This window comes from Oreochromis aureus, linkage group 6, assembly GCF_013358895.1.
Source record: "Oreochromis aureus strain Israel breed Guangdong linkage group 6, ZZ_aureus, whole genome shotgun sequence".
Lineage (NCBI taxonomy): Eukaryota > Metazoa > Chordata > Actinopteri > Cichliformes > Cichlidae > Oreochromis > Oreochromis aureus.
The window spans coordinates 24,894,460-24,908,832 of record NC_052947.1 but is presented as its reverse complement, the minus strand read 5'-3'; the positions used below and the strand labels follow the sequence as shown (position 1 = coordinate 24,908,832).

General features: G+C 42.8%; 1 protein-coding gene across 2 annotated transcripts in view; it reads right to left on the bottom strand.

The window, feature by feature from the left end:
- The window catches only part of mast1a (microtubule associated serine/threonine kinase 1a), an 85,158-nt gene that overhangs the window by 60,912 nt on the left and 9,873 nt on the right, over positions 1–14,373 (bottom strand). The window contains exon 2 of one of the 2 annotated variants that reach the window (XM_031741166.2): positions 5,816–5,847. In XM_031741166.2, the coding sequence (XP_031597026.1) occupies positions 5,816–5,847 (32 nt within the window). The remainder of the gene's footprint in view (positions 1–5,815; positions 5,848–14,373) is intronic. The other variant, XM_039613481.1, reaches the window with a different exon arrangement.

The following is a 14,373-nucleotide window of genomic DNA, read 5'->3' as shown; positions in this document are numbered from 1 at the left end:
AGGTCACTGAGGCAGTTAAACAACTCCTTGGTGGCAGAGCCCCTGGTGTTGATGAGGTCCGCCCCGAGTTCCTGAAGGCTCTGGACGTTGTAGGGCTGTCCTGGTTGACACGCCTCTACAATGTTGCGTGGAGATCAGGGGCAGTACCCCTGGACTGGCAGACCGGGGTGGTGGTCCCCATCTTTAAGAAGGGAGACCGGAGGGTGTGTTCCAACTACAGGGGGATCACACTCCTCAGCCTCCCTGGGAAAGTCTATGCCAGGGTGCTGGAAAGGAGAGTTCGTCCGCTAGTCGAACCTCGGATACAGGAGGAACAATGCGGTTTTCGTCCTGGTCGCGGAACACTGGACCAGCTCTTTATCCTCTCAAGGATACTCGAGGGTGCATGGGAGTTTGCCCAACCAGTCTACATGTGTTTTGTGGACTTGGAGAAGGCATTCGACCGTGTCCCTCGGGGTGTCCTGTGGGAGGTGTTGGGGGAGTATGGGGTGTCTGGCCCATTGCTACGGGCCATTCGATCCCTATACAACCGTTGCAAGAATTTGGTTCGCATTGCCGGCAATAAGTCGGACTCGTTCCCGGTGGGTGATGGGCTCCGCCAGGGCTGCCCTTTGTCACCGGTTCTGTTCATAATTTTTATGGACAGGATTTCTAGGCGCAGCCAAGTGGCGGAGGGCTTTCGCTTGTGGCCTCAGAATCTCATCTCTGCTTTTGCGGATGATGTGGTTCTGTTGGCTTCATCAGGTGAAGGCCTCCAGCTCGCACTGGAACGGTTCGCAGCCGAGTGTGAAGCAGTGGGAATGAGGATCAGCACCTCCAAATCTGAGGCCATGGTTCTCAGCCGGAAAAGGGTGGAGTGCCCACTCCGGGTCGGGGATGAGTTCCTGCCCCAAGTGGAGGAGTTCAAGTATCTCGGGGTCTTGTTCGCGAGTGATGGGAGAAGGGAGCCGGAGATCGACAGACGGATTGGTGCTGCGGCTGCAGTGATGCGGACGCTGCACCGGTCCGTCGTGGTGAAGAGGGAGCTGAGTGTAAAAGCGAAGCTCTCAATTTACCGGTCGATCTACGTCCCTACCCTCACCTATGGCCACGAGCTGTGGGTAGTGACCGAAAGAACGAGAAGATGTAACTTGCTAAGGGAAATTTAACCAAATATAAGAAAATAAAAAATAAGCTTGTGCACCCAGTTCTTACTTTTTAAGTCATTAAAGATGTATGCTGCTCAGTCATTCCACCTTGTAAAAAGAACAGCTCAAAGAAATCATTAAAAGCCCTAAATCCCCATGATATTCATGCCCATGATGACAGTGTGTAAACTTCTGACCACAGCTATATGTCAGCCTTATACTTTAATGCATGCATATAGAAACACACTGACACAGTTCTGTTTTTTTTTCTAAAATATGAAATGCCAGATTGGATGAGCTCTGGTACTTGTCTCTTTGTCCTAGATATCACAGGAGCTGCTCTGCAATGCCCAACCACGAGAGATGTCATTTCTGTGTGTGTGTGCATATGTGTACGCCCTCCCTCCCTCCCTTTGAAACAAATCCACCAAATGTTAAAGCTGACGTGGGGTGACAGTTGCACAGTAGTGCTGAGGGGAGTAATTCAATAATGGATGCCGTCTCTAATGTGGGAGTCTGGGTGGATAAAATATACATGGGAGAGAAGAGAAGGAGAGAAGGGGAGGAAGTGGGAGGAGGGCGGTGATATCATTGAAACGCAGCGGGGGGTCACAGAGAGAGGGATGGGTGGCATGATATCATATAGAAGACAAGGTGGGTGTTTCCGTGTTTCTGTGTTTTCTTGTTGGTGACCCGCCTGTCCTTCAATTTATTTTCTGCATAAACTGTCAGTCATTACACCCACTGCCCAACACGACGACGCATGTAAAGAAAACCCAAAAGCAGCACCAGCTGTGAGCCTCCAGCTCTCCAGCGTCACCTTCATGTCATGCTGTGACATCTGCCACCCTTCCACACAGGTCAAAGGTCACGGACAAAACACACCCAATGACAGCCGCTGGAGACACACATACATGATTCACATAAGAGCACACACACAAACACGCGTGGCCAAACCGACTCTAACAGGAAACTACAATAAACGTGGATACAGATGCACATTAACTACCCCAGGCATGTATAAGCTAACAGTGTCAGACTACTGCTAGAAGACAGTACCTCTGCCCAGAGTAAGATGTATACAGAATACTAAACAGAGAAGTACACGCAATAAAAAAAATGAAGTTAATAATTTTTTTTTTTTTAAACTGAGCTCTATAGGGAGAATTAACACCATGCTTCATATTTATAACCCCCTAAACGTCCAGGACAGGCAGTACAACAATAACAGTTTACATGATGAACTGACATGTGAGCGAGCTAGGCGATTCACATTCAACTCATGCACAGCAAAAGTGGGCGAGCTGAAAATAAGCAGGGGAGGGAGGGAGGCATGGCTACATCAATTTCAGAAAATTTTCAAGGATTTCAACACTTGAAGCAATGACAGCAAAGAGTAAGCATATAGAGGAAAATTACACTGTCCTCATGGTTTAAAGGTATTTGCCGGCTGCATGTTGAGCAGAAGGCAAATTTCCAAATTCTCCCTGATTTTGTGGAAGGCTTTTAACAGCAGGAGCAGCAGCAAAAGAGAGGACACAGCCAAAAAGTAAAGAGCAATTAAGACGGATGGGAGGAATAAAACAATGCTTCTGATTTTAAGAACAGCAAAGTTTTTATTATATTGGCTTCCAGTAATGATAAATCTAGATTTAAAAATAAAAATACTCGTTTAGTTCTATTCTTATGTTGCATTCCAAGGACAAAAGAATCAGTGATAAACCAGCACTAAGGGGCAAAGGAAGAGTGGGGAACTTGGTTTCAGCACCATGGACAGAGACTCGCACGTCGTTTAAGCTTCTTTTATACATACATACATACATACATTTCATATTTTAACCAACATAGCCGTCAAATGTGAAGGGGTTTCACACGTTTGTGCCACACCTCAAGCCATTTTAATTGGTTCTGTCCAACCTCCAAACTTCATTCTATCCCATTCACTCCTAAACTGCACAGAAAGCACCTAACTTAAGCAGAGAGCATCAATTTCCCTTTCAGTATGAGAAGTCAGTCATATTTCTGTGAAGCTGACTCTGGACTCCATAGCTTTAACGTGGGACATTATGAAGGAACTCCCATTAATCATTTCATTCAAAGGCACAACTACAGCAAAGCGTTAGTGGGTCTTTTTCTTATACTTTTCAAGTTATGATCTTGATGAAGTCATGTACAAAATGAGTCATACACTGCAGCCAACTCAACCAACATTTTTTGTGTTTGCAATATAAATGTTATTTAAACTTAAAACACAATGAGTGTCAGGCAACTTAAAATTATGCAGAGACTCTTATTTTCTATTATTTATAAGCTGTTTCTTTCTTGCAATTTTTTTTTTCACAATGGGCATCGGACATACCCAGGGAAGTATGAGTCATGCTGATTCTAAAAATATCTGCTTCGTGGTTTTTCTTCTTCATCTGCAGCCAGGAGCCGGTCAAGACAAACCAAACTTAAACTAAAACAAAACCTTAAAATAAAATACAAGTGGGCGTAAATTTAATTCTGAAATATTAAGCGGTGTGCATAAATATTAATTGGATAAGCATTTTATTCTTATGAGTGTGTCAATATACACTCATGGTCACTTCATTAGGTACACCTGTTCAACTGCTTGTTAATGCAAATGTAGAATCAGCGAATCACATGGCAGGAACTCAGTCAACCTGCTGAAATTCAAACATCAGAATGGGGAAAAAAGGCTATTTAAGTGACTCTGACCATGACATGGTTTTTGATGCCAGACCGGCTGGTTGGAGTATTTCATTTGATTTAAAGGGATTTTCCAACACAACCATGTCTGGAATTTATAGAGCAAAGAAAAATATCCAGTGAGTGGCAGTTGTCTGAGTGAAAATGCCTTGCTCATGTCAGATGTCTGGGGATAATGGCCGGACTGCTTCGAGCTGATAAGAAGCCAACAGTAACTCAAATAACCACAATCAACCAGAAATACCAACTGAGCATCGCTTAAGATGCTACCAGAAAATTGTTGCTCATCTTCTGATGGCGTCTTCCAGCAGGATACCACATCAAGTCGCAAAGCTCAAATCATGTCAAACTGGTTTCTTGAACATGACAATGAGCTCTCTGTACTCAAATGGCCCAATAGAGCCCCTTTGGGATGTGGTGGAATGGGAGATTCCCGTCATGGATGCGTAACCAACAAATGTGCAGCAAATGTGTGATGCTATCATGTCAAGATGGACCAAAATCTCTGAGGATTGTTTCCAGCACCTTGTTGAATCTTTGTCACAAAGAATTAGACAAGCTCTGAAGTTTAATGGGTGTCAAAGCCATTACTAGCAAAGGATATATGCGTACCTCAGCTTAGGTACGTGACTCTTTTCTTTTCACCTCATTGTTGCCAACCTACAATAAAGCACTTTGTGCAGAATCTATGGACACGTTCTGCTTTGCAGTTAAGGTCTTGCTCTCCCTCTGCAGACAGCTCTCTCTCCCTTTCTGTGCTCCGTTCACTAAGAGACGAATCAGCCAGCCGGAGCACCCAGACTGAGACTGTGAAGAGAAAATGGTAAGAGACATTCTGTTGCTCTGAATTTTTCTCTGAGAATAAATCTCAGCACGGCCTTTATCTTTACCGTATGTGTAAGGTGATTTTTGTGAGTCCTTCTTTCAGTCGTGTTTAAGAGCTTCATTAACTATGTCAGGGTGCTCTTCACTGTCTGATGCCTTACTTAACCAACTGTAAGGGCTTCTTGCTATGTTTGTGTTTGTCTGCACTGGGTTCACCACGGGTGGCAGTGTAGCACAGCGTGGCAGGTGAAACGTATAAGGGGCACAGGTGTAGCAGAGTGACTAATCATGCTTGGGTGACGGGGAGATGACACAGTTTTTACCGATTGTTACACTTGAACGCTCACAGTTTTAGGATAGCCACACCAGCTATGGTATCGTCACGCATGTTTTTTGGTTATTTTGGTGACACACCAACTGTAAGTTTGCAACAGCAGATATTATATTGGTATTGGTATTATATCGGCAATTCAATAAACAAGCAGTTCTCCCACCCCAAGGTAAGTAACTAAACATTTGACAGCTTAAGTCTTAGACTCCTCTGCTCTCTTTTCTCAACCCTCCGACCCCTCTCATCCACACGGGGCATTGAGGTCACAGCACGGCGCTCCTGCTGCTGAACTTTCATTGCACAGCTCAGTGGTGCAACAGATTGGACCAGCAGAGAAGCTCCATGAGTGAAAAAGCTCCTGCAAAGCTGAAACATGCTGCAGTTGGTAGATGAGATTCCCACTACACAATGACATTATTTGACCATGACTTCTTGTAATAAAACCTGAAAAGGTTCCAAGTCTTTAAAAAATATGATTCCTTCTTCATTTTTCAACAGTATGCCATTCAACTCAGACAACTGTGCCCATACAATATACAAGGAATTGCAAAAAAGCAGCGTATTTTGGCAAAGCACATTAAATGCTCTTTGATTTCCTTAATACATCACAGATAATTATCTTACTTTTCCCATCAGGATCTCACAAAATTCCAGATATTCCATAAGGCAAGAAAAAAACTTACATCACACACAGCCATACAACCAACATTACAAAGAAACTCTCCAGGAATTATTCTGATGATGTCACACATGCACTACAGATACTACTAAAAAAACAACAACATATATGTGTGTAGGAGAAATTCAGAGGAAAACTTACCCACTACTTTTTCGGGGCAGAGGTAGATCCTTCTGGTGAGAAAGAGAAGGCAAGAGAGAAAAGGAAAAGTGGAGAAAAGGAAGGAGAGGGGGAGCAGACAAATGAGACTGGTTAGAGTTTTACACATCATGCAATCTGCAGGACTCGTTTCTTAAAGGCGGAAAACTGTTACTATTAGTTACTATTAGTGTGGTAATGAAATGTGAATTAGCATAACAATTCTTGTAATATCTCATTATACAGACTGTTACCAGCAGGAGTTTATGATTAATCTAACCACACTGATATAATTACTTATTAAAGACACGCAATTACCAAATTTTCTGTCGTGTTATCAATTTAATGTGGCATGAATTTTCCTTTTTTATCCCTTCACACATTTTGCACTGATGTTTTTAAAGTTTTGTGTGAAGCACAGCATAATTTCTCGGAAAACAGGATGCGCACGTTCAAATCAAGGTCAAAACTTGACTGATCTTGAGTTACACAAGATCTCTGCCTTAAGGCAACGTGAACATACACAGATTTTTATACCTTTATTTTATGTGTAAGCACTCTGACTTTGCATGTAATGAAGCGTGGTATATAAATAAAATTGTCATTGTCCTTGCTTGTGCCCTCTTGTCTCAGGTGGGGATTAGACGTGCTCGTTTCAATGTGAAATGTTCTGGAACATACAGCAACCTGAGTAAAAACACACATTATGTCCTAAAGTCTTTAAAAACTCTCATCATGGGTGTAACTAACAGATATTTGTCAAGTTATGAGCCACATTAGGTACACCTGTTTAAGCACTTGTTAACACAAATACCTAAACAGCTATGTTTACATTGGGGCCATGAAGACATGCTCAAAACGACCTCCTGAAGTTCAAATTGAATATCAGAACGAGCAAGAAAGATGTAAGTGGCTTTGAACGTGGTATCGTTGTTGAACACCAACAATGAAAGCATGGCTCTCAATCCAACAGAGCAGCCGACAAATCTGAAGAAACTGTTTGATGACATCAAAATCTCGGATGGATATTTCCTGCACCTTGTTGAGATGAAGAATTAAAGAAGTTCTGAATGGTCCAGCCCAGTAACCCAGTAATGAAGAGGCTGATAAATGCATATATGACACAAGGGTAGAAAATAATTTCCACAAAACTAGGATTAAAGTACAGTTAATGTAAATCCCATGAGCCTTATACAGTATCTCTTATACTATGACTGTGTCCCCTAAGTATTAATCACATCCACATATTGCAGAAAATGTCTATGAGACATACTCCCGCAATTGATAGCAAAAGTTACATGTAACATAAATATTAACTACTGTAGGTAAAGGAAAGATTTTTCTTTCTTTTGCACATCAGTTAAAACAAAAAAATCATATGTGCACCACAGCATACATCTGTCACCTGGTACCATCTCCTCATTTATCTGAACCATAATTGTTTAGCACTAATATATATACACACCCAGCACGCCCCTGCGGGCGGTTTATCCTTCAAGCTCGGGTCCTCTACCAGAGGCCTGGGAGCTTGAGGGTCCTGCGCAGTATCTTAGCTGTTCCCAGGACTGCGCTCTTCTGGACAGAGATCTCCGATGTTGTTCCCGGGATCTGCTGGAGCCACTCGCCTAGCTTGGGAGTCACCGCACCTAGTGCTCCGATTACCACGGGGACCACCGTTACCTTCACCCTCCACATCCTCTCGAGCTCTTCTCTGAGCCCTTGGTATTTCTCCAGCTTCTCGTGTTCCTTCTTCCTGATGTTGCTGTCATTCGAACCGCTACATCGATCACTACGGCCGTCTTCTCCTGTTTGTCTACCACCACTATGTCCGGTTGGTTAGCCACCACCATTTTGTCCGTCTGTATCTGGAAGTCCCACAGGATCTTAGCTCGGTCATTCTCCATCACCCTTGGGGGCGTCTCCCATTTTGACCTCGGGACTTCCAGGTTATACTCGCACAGATGTTCCTGTACACTATGCCGGCCACTTGGTTATGGCGTTCCATGTATGCCTTGCCTGCTAGCATCTTGCATCCTGCTGTTATGTGCTGGATTGTCTCAGGGCATCTTTACACAGCCTGCACCTGGGGTCTTGCCTGGTGTGATAGACCCCAGCCTCTATGGATCTTGTACTCAGAGCTTGTTCTTGTGCTGCCATGATTAGTGCCTCTGTGCTGTCTTTCAGTCCAGCTTTGTCCAGCCACTGGTAGGATTTCTGGATATCAGCCACCTCCTCTATCTGCCGGTGGTACATACCGTGCAGGGGCCTGTCCTTCCATGATGGTTCCTCGTCTCCCTCCTCTTTCTTGGGTTTCTGCTGCCTGAGGTATTCACTGAGCACTCGGTCAGTTGGGGCCATCTTCCCAATGTATTCTTGGATGTTCGTTGTCTCATCCTGGACTGTGGTGCTGACACTCACCAGTCCTCGGCCCCTTCCTTCCGCTTAGCGTACAGCCTCAGGGTGCTGGACTTGGGGTGAAACCCTCCATGCATGGTAAGGAGCTTTCTTGTCTTTATGTCAGTGGCTTCTATCTCCTCCTTTGGCCAGCCTATTACCCCAGCAGGGTACCTGATCACAGGCAGGGCGTGGGTGTTGATAGCCCGGATCTTGTTCTTACCGTTCAGCTGACTCCTCAGGACTTGCCTGACCCTCTGCAGGTACTTGGTGGTTGCAGCTTTTCTAGCGGCCTCTTCATGGTTCCTATTCGCCTGCGGGATCCCCAGGTACTTGTAACTGTCCTCTATGTCTGCAATGTTGCCTTCTGGTAGTTCGATCCCCTCAGTTCTGACTACCTTTCCTCGCTTTGTTACCATCCGACTACACTTCTCCAGCCCGAATGACATCCCGATGTCATTGCTGTATAACCTGGTAGTGTGGATCAGTGAATCGATGTCTCGTTCACTCTTGGCATACAGCTTGATGTCATCCATGTACAGGAGGTGGCTGACAACCGCTCCGTTTCGTAGTCGGTATCCGTAGCCAGTCTTGTTAATGATCTCACTGAGGGGTTCAGGCCTATGCAGAACAGCAGTGGGGACAGAGCATCTCCTTGGTAGATCCCGCACTTGATGGTGACTTGTGCTATGGGCTTGGAGTTGGCCTCTAGTGTTGAACGCCACATCCCCATTGAGTTCCTGATGAAGGCTCTTAGGGTCCTGTTGATCTTGTACAATTCTAGGCATTCCAGTATCCAGCTGTGGGGCATTGAGTCATAGGCCTTCTTGTAATCAATCCAGGCTGTGCACAGGTTGGTCAGTCTGGTCTTGCAGTCTCGGCTGACTGTTCTGTCTACCAGTAGCTGGTGTTTTGCGCCTCTGGTATTCTTGCCAATCCTTTCTGTGCCCCGCTCATGTATTGACCCATGTGCCCGTTCATCTTAGCCGATATGATGCCTGACAGGAGCTTCCATGTAGTACTGAGGCAGGTTATTGGTCGGTAGTTGGATGGGACCGGTCCCTTCTTGGGGTCCTTGGGGATCAGGACCGTCCGACCTTCAGTTAGCCATTCCGGGTGTCTCTCGTTAACTAGCAGCTGGTTCATTTGTGCTGCCAGACGCTCGTGGAGTGCAGTCAGCTTCTTCAGCCAGTAGGCGTGAACCATGTCGGGCCCTGGTGCTGTCCAACTCTTCATACTGGAGACCCTTTCTTGGATGTCTGCCACCGTGATGGTTACTGGACCCTGTTCAGGGAGGTTGCTGTGGTCTGCCCTCAGATCCACTAGCCACTGAGCATTGCCGTTATATATATATATATATATATATATATATATATATATATATATATATATATATATATATATATATATATATATATATATATATATATGTACTCAGAGCTTGTTCTGCCTGAGTACATATATATATACACAACAACAAGCTCTGAGTACAAGATCCATAGAGGCTGGGGTCTACCACACCAGGCAAGACCCCAGGTGCAGGCTGTGTAAAGATGCCCCAGAGACAATCCAGCACATAACAGCAGGGTGCAAGATGCTAGCAGGCAAGGCATACATGGAACGCCATAACCAAGTGGCCGGCATAGTGTACAGGAACATCTGCGCCGAGTATAACCTGGAAGTCCCGAGGTCAAAATGGGAGATGCCCCAAGGGTGATGGAGAATGACCGAGCTAAGATCCTGTGGGACTTCCAGATGCAGACGGACAAAATGGTGGTGGCTAACCAACCGGACATAGTGGTGGTAGACAAACAGAAGAAGACGGCTGTAGTGATCGATGTAGCGGTTCCGAATGACAGCAATATCAGGAAGAAGGAACACGAGAAGCTGGAGAAATACCAAGGGCTCAGAGAAGAGCTCGAGAGGATGTGGAGGGTGAAGGTAACGGTGGTCCCCGTGGTAATCGGAGCACTAGGTGCGGTGACTCCCAAGCTAGGCGAGTGGCTCCAGCAGATCCCGGGAACAACATCGGAGATCTCTGTCCAGAAGAGCGCAGTCCTGGGAACAGCTAAGATACTGCGCAGGACCCTCAAGCTCCCAGGCCTCTGGTAGAGGACCCGAGCTTGAAGGATAAACCGCCCGCAGGGGCGTGCTGGGTGTTAGTATGTAAATGGTTAATCTTCATAAAGTCGCGATCTGTGAGTTTGCTCTTCCTTAGAGTTCACCACTAATGCTACTTGCTCACTAGTTGCTTGGTCTGCAATAGGCTAGTTTCCATTTATTCAAAACTAAATGGAAACTGGCCGTTTTCTTTTTTACTATCAATAAATTTCATTAACGGATTGCATGGTTTTACAGCTGGTTTGTTTCAATGTAGGCCATAACATGATAATAATGATCCCTTACTTCCTAAATGTTGCATGAAAAAATAAATTTAGTGAAACTTTAGTTATCTAATTTTGTATATGCAACACAAGCATATAATTTCTGAAATGACTATTTTGATAGAAAAGGTTGCCGACCCCTGCACTACAGCCAAACCCCGACCTGACTTTAAAATGCAGTATAACACTGGCTTAAGTGTTTAGAGTAGTGATCCAGGGTATGTTCACTATTTTATCTTAATAAAAATACCCGAGATGAAAATTTAAAAAAAGAGCAATGTTGTAATTTACAGCTTGGCTTTAAGTTGATATTATATTGTTTATGTATACTGTCAGTGAAAAGCAGTTTGACAGATGATCTCTCGTAAGTGCTCGGAGACTTCAGGGCTTCAGGAAACACCAGGTTGGAGGGAGACAAAATCAATTTAAAAATTGTTGCTGCTATATTTATGACACTGGGACACAACTGTAAGGACTCTGATGTGATTATGATCTACTGGGATGAATCTGTATGCTGCTTGTTACCCATCAAGTCCCAATTTAAAACCATTAAACATTCAGTTTAGCTAAGATCAGGTTACTGTCAATTTCTCTTGTCAGCCTGTCCTGTGTTGCTTATCAGGATATTTTCTACCTCTCAATGGCTCTGCTAAAAAGATAACGTCTTTTTTCCCCCCACTCGGCTTGTCACACACAGCCATGTCTGTGAATTCAAATGAATATAAGTGACTAGAGACACTAGGGTCACATAAGTTGAGGGACAAATAAGGTAATTATAAAGGACTGCGACTGGTTTTCACTGGTTTTGATTTAATCCTGAGAGTTCTGTCCCTCCGTCTCCCTCGCTGCCTTTGTTTAAGTAAACCAGCATTACAAAGTCAAACTGATGAAACGTGACTTGACAGCTGGAGCTTTTGTCTCCAAACAGTCTCAAAACAAGCTGGCTACCCAAACCCGCCCAATTCCAACACCGTGGGGCATGAACACACTTGCAGTCCGTTGATAGAATTCAGTATTTAGCACGACAAGAATGGTCCATGTGTCAAGGTATAAAAGGTTTTAATATGCAGAACAGTTGATCCAGATGTTTAGAAACTGAAGTCAAAGGTAACTGGATGAAAGGACAGAAATAAACTCATCACACTTCATATTTTGAGGAAAATCTTTTGTCTGCCTCAAGTCTTTGTCTCACAGCCCTCGGCAGATGCTTCTTATCTGCCTTGGTGATGCTCTCACACTGCAACCACCTTTAGCTCTTGTTGATATCTTTAGCCCAGCTTTCAACAAGAAGAAATCAGACTGAGTTGAATAATTCTGGTTGCTTTGGCTGCGTGTTTTGATGCATGCGGCTGAATTTGAGCAAACAGTTTGCTCCTGTATACCTCCTCATTCTTCTGTCAGCAGTGCAATCATACATAAAAAGCAGTGTGCCAGTTAAGCTGGCAGCCATAGATGGCCTAGCCATAACAGACCAGCCATTATGTTTGATAGATGAGGTGGTGTGCTTTGGGTCATGAGCCATTTTTCTACATATTTCGTTCTTGTCACATCTTTTTTTTTTTAATGAGTCCATAACTTTGTACAAGAGCTTCCACTTTCTTTCTGGATGTTTTCTGTCTTTTCTTTTATAAGTTACAATCTCATATAAGATTTATTTTTTCTCACTGAACCATCTAATGATCAGTTCATTACATGATCATTATTATTTGCCTGCAGATTATTCTTAACTTGCGGCCGCCCTACTTGTGTTCCTTAGTTAGACATTTTTTGCTTTTTGATGATCCCAACTTTTGTTTTGGTCAATCAACTTAATATCTGTCTCACAGATTTAAGCTTGTGCATCCAATTCTTTTTTTTTCAAGTCATTAAAGATGTATGCTGTACAATCATTCCACTCTGAAAGAAATCATTAAAAGACTAGAAATTAACAAAATTAATCTTTTTTTTTTTTTTGCAGAGAATTACATTACAGGAAATCTACCACTCTCGTTGGTAGTATGGAGCAGTGTTTTTCCTTGTTTTCAGTGTTTATAATAAGAGACACTTATCATATCCAGACTGAAGCTTCATACATGCCGAACAGACATGACGTCTTCACTGAACTCTTGCCAAGAAAGTGCAACTTGACAACTACTCATTACAACTTATATTCAATATTAAAATATGCAACTTTAATAATAGCATTTCAGGTAGAGCGGAGGGCAGACAGTTTTTATCTGGGAGTGACATCATCCATCATGGTCAGTTTTTTCAGGGATGCTAATACGCTACATCATCAAGAGGAAGTGAGCTATGCCAGGGTGACTCAGAGAGCGCCCCACTGGAGTCTTGTGTGTGTGTGTGTGTGTGTGTGTGTGTGTGTGTGCATGTGCGCGCACGTATATGTGTGTGAGAGTGTGTGTGGATATGTGAATATGGGGCAATAGGGATGGCTAATGGACCAAACCCCAACACCTGCTCCCTCTCACTGTCTCTTCAGTTGACAGCTACTGTATGTACTGCTGCCATGTTACTGGCTATTACTAAGCATATCACAGCAAGATATAGGCACAAGCTATTATCATTATTATTATTCTCTAAATTTTAGCTCTAATATAAGATTTTTCCACTATTTCTTCTCAGTATGTACAAGGTTTAATATAAAAAAAATGATAGTAATGCAAATCTGAAACACATTTGACACAGTGCTGCACTGATTAATTGATCAATTATTTTAAAAAGATTATTGGTAATTATCTGAAAAACCCATTACTCTTCATAATTAAAAAGCCATTCATCAGAGATTTGAGATTCTTTAATTCGAGAAAGTTTCTCCTTTGTTTTGAGTTCAGAGAAAAGAAGTTCTGACAATGACACAAATCTTGATGGACGTTTTTCTCTTTTCTCTGGTGTTTTCTAGTTTAGACTAAAAAAAATTGTGTATAAATAAATATTAAATTTAATAATTGTACATTTAAGCTACACATTAATATACAATAAAATTAATCAATAGCAGCAGTAGCCACAATCTCCTGACGCACGTCAGACCTGAGCCAGAAGACAAAAAATGGCAATCCTTCATAATCAATAAGGATTTCAATCTTATAAATAAATCACTGTGCATCCTTAACGTGATGTAGCAAAGTGCTATTTCAGTCTCTAACAGCCTGAATGAAAAGTTAACACATATTTTTGAATCTATGCGTACTTCTGTTGTTCTGGTCAATTGATGAACAAGTGTTTTCGTTAATTTTTAGTAAATGAATTAACACAGAACAACAAAAACACTGACAATTTGCTGATGTTCCTTTGATTCCGGGTGTGTGCAAGTAAATGTAAAACTATTCTATACAAAGCTGTACCAAAAATTAAATTTTGAGATTTTGAACTGATTGTAATGTCACAAAAATGTTACATTACTAAACAATTGTTACATTAATTAAAAAACAACAACTGATCAGCTGATTTAAGAAAAACAGTTACTTGTTTGCTGCCGTTTATCTGACCTCTGTTTCATCTCCTTTATGGTATTTGTCTCTAGGCACCGTCATTATTATTGATCAGCCTCTGTGCTGGATCGCTTTCATACTTCAGAATGTACCATGTTCAAAATAAAATCACTTTTTACATTTTATGACACCGTTGGCCACTTCTGAAATGATTAAAGATCATCCTTCAGAAGATGCATAAGCAATACAGTGCTAGTATCACTGATGCTCATTATTAAAACTCATGCTCTGTCTTCACAGTTATACACTCACAAGCCACTTTGTTAGGTACATGTGTTGAACTGCTTGTTAAGAC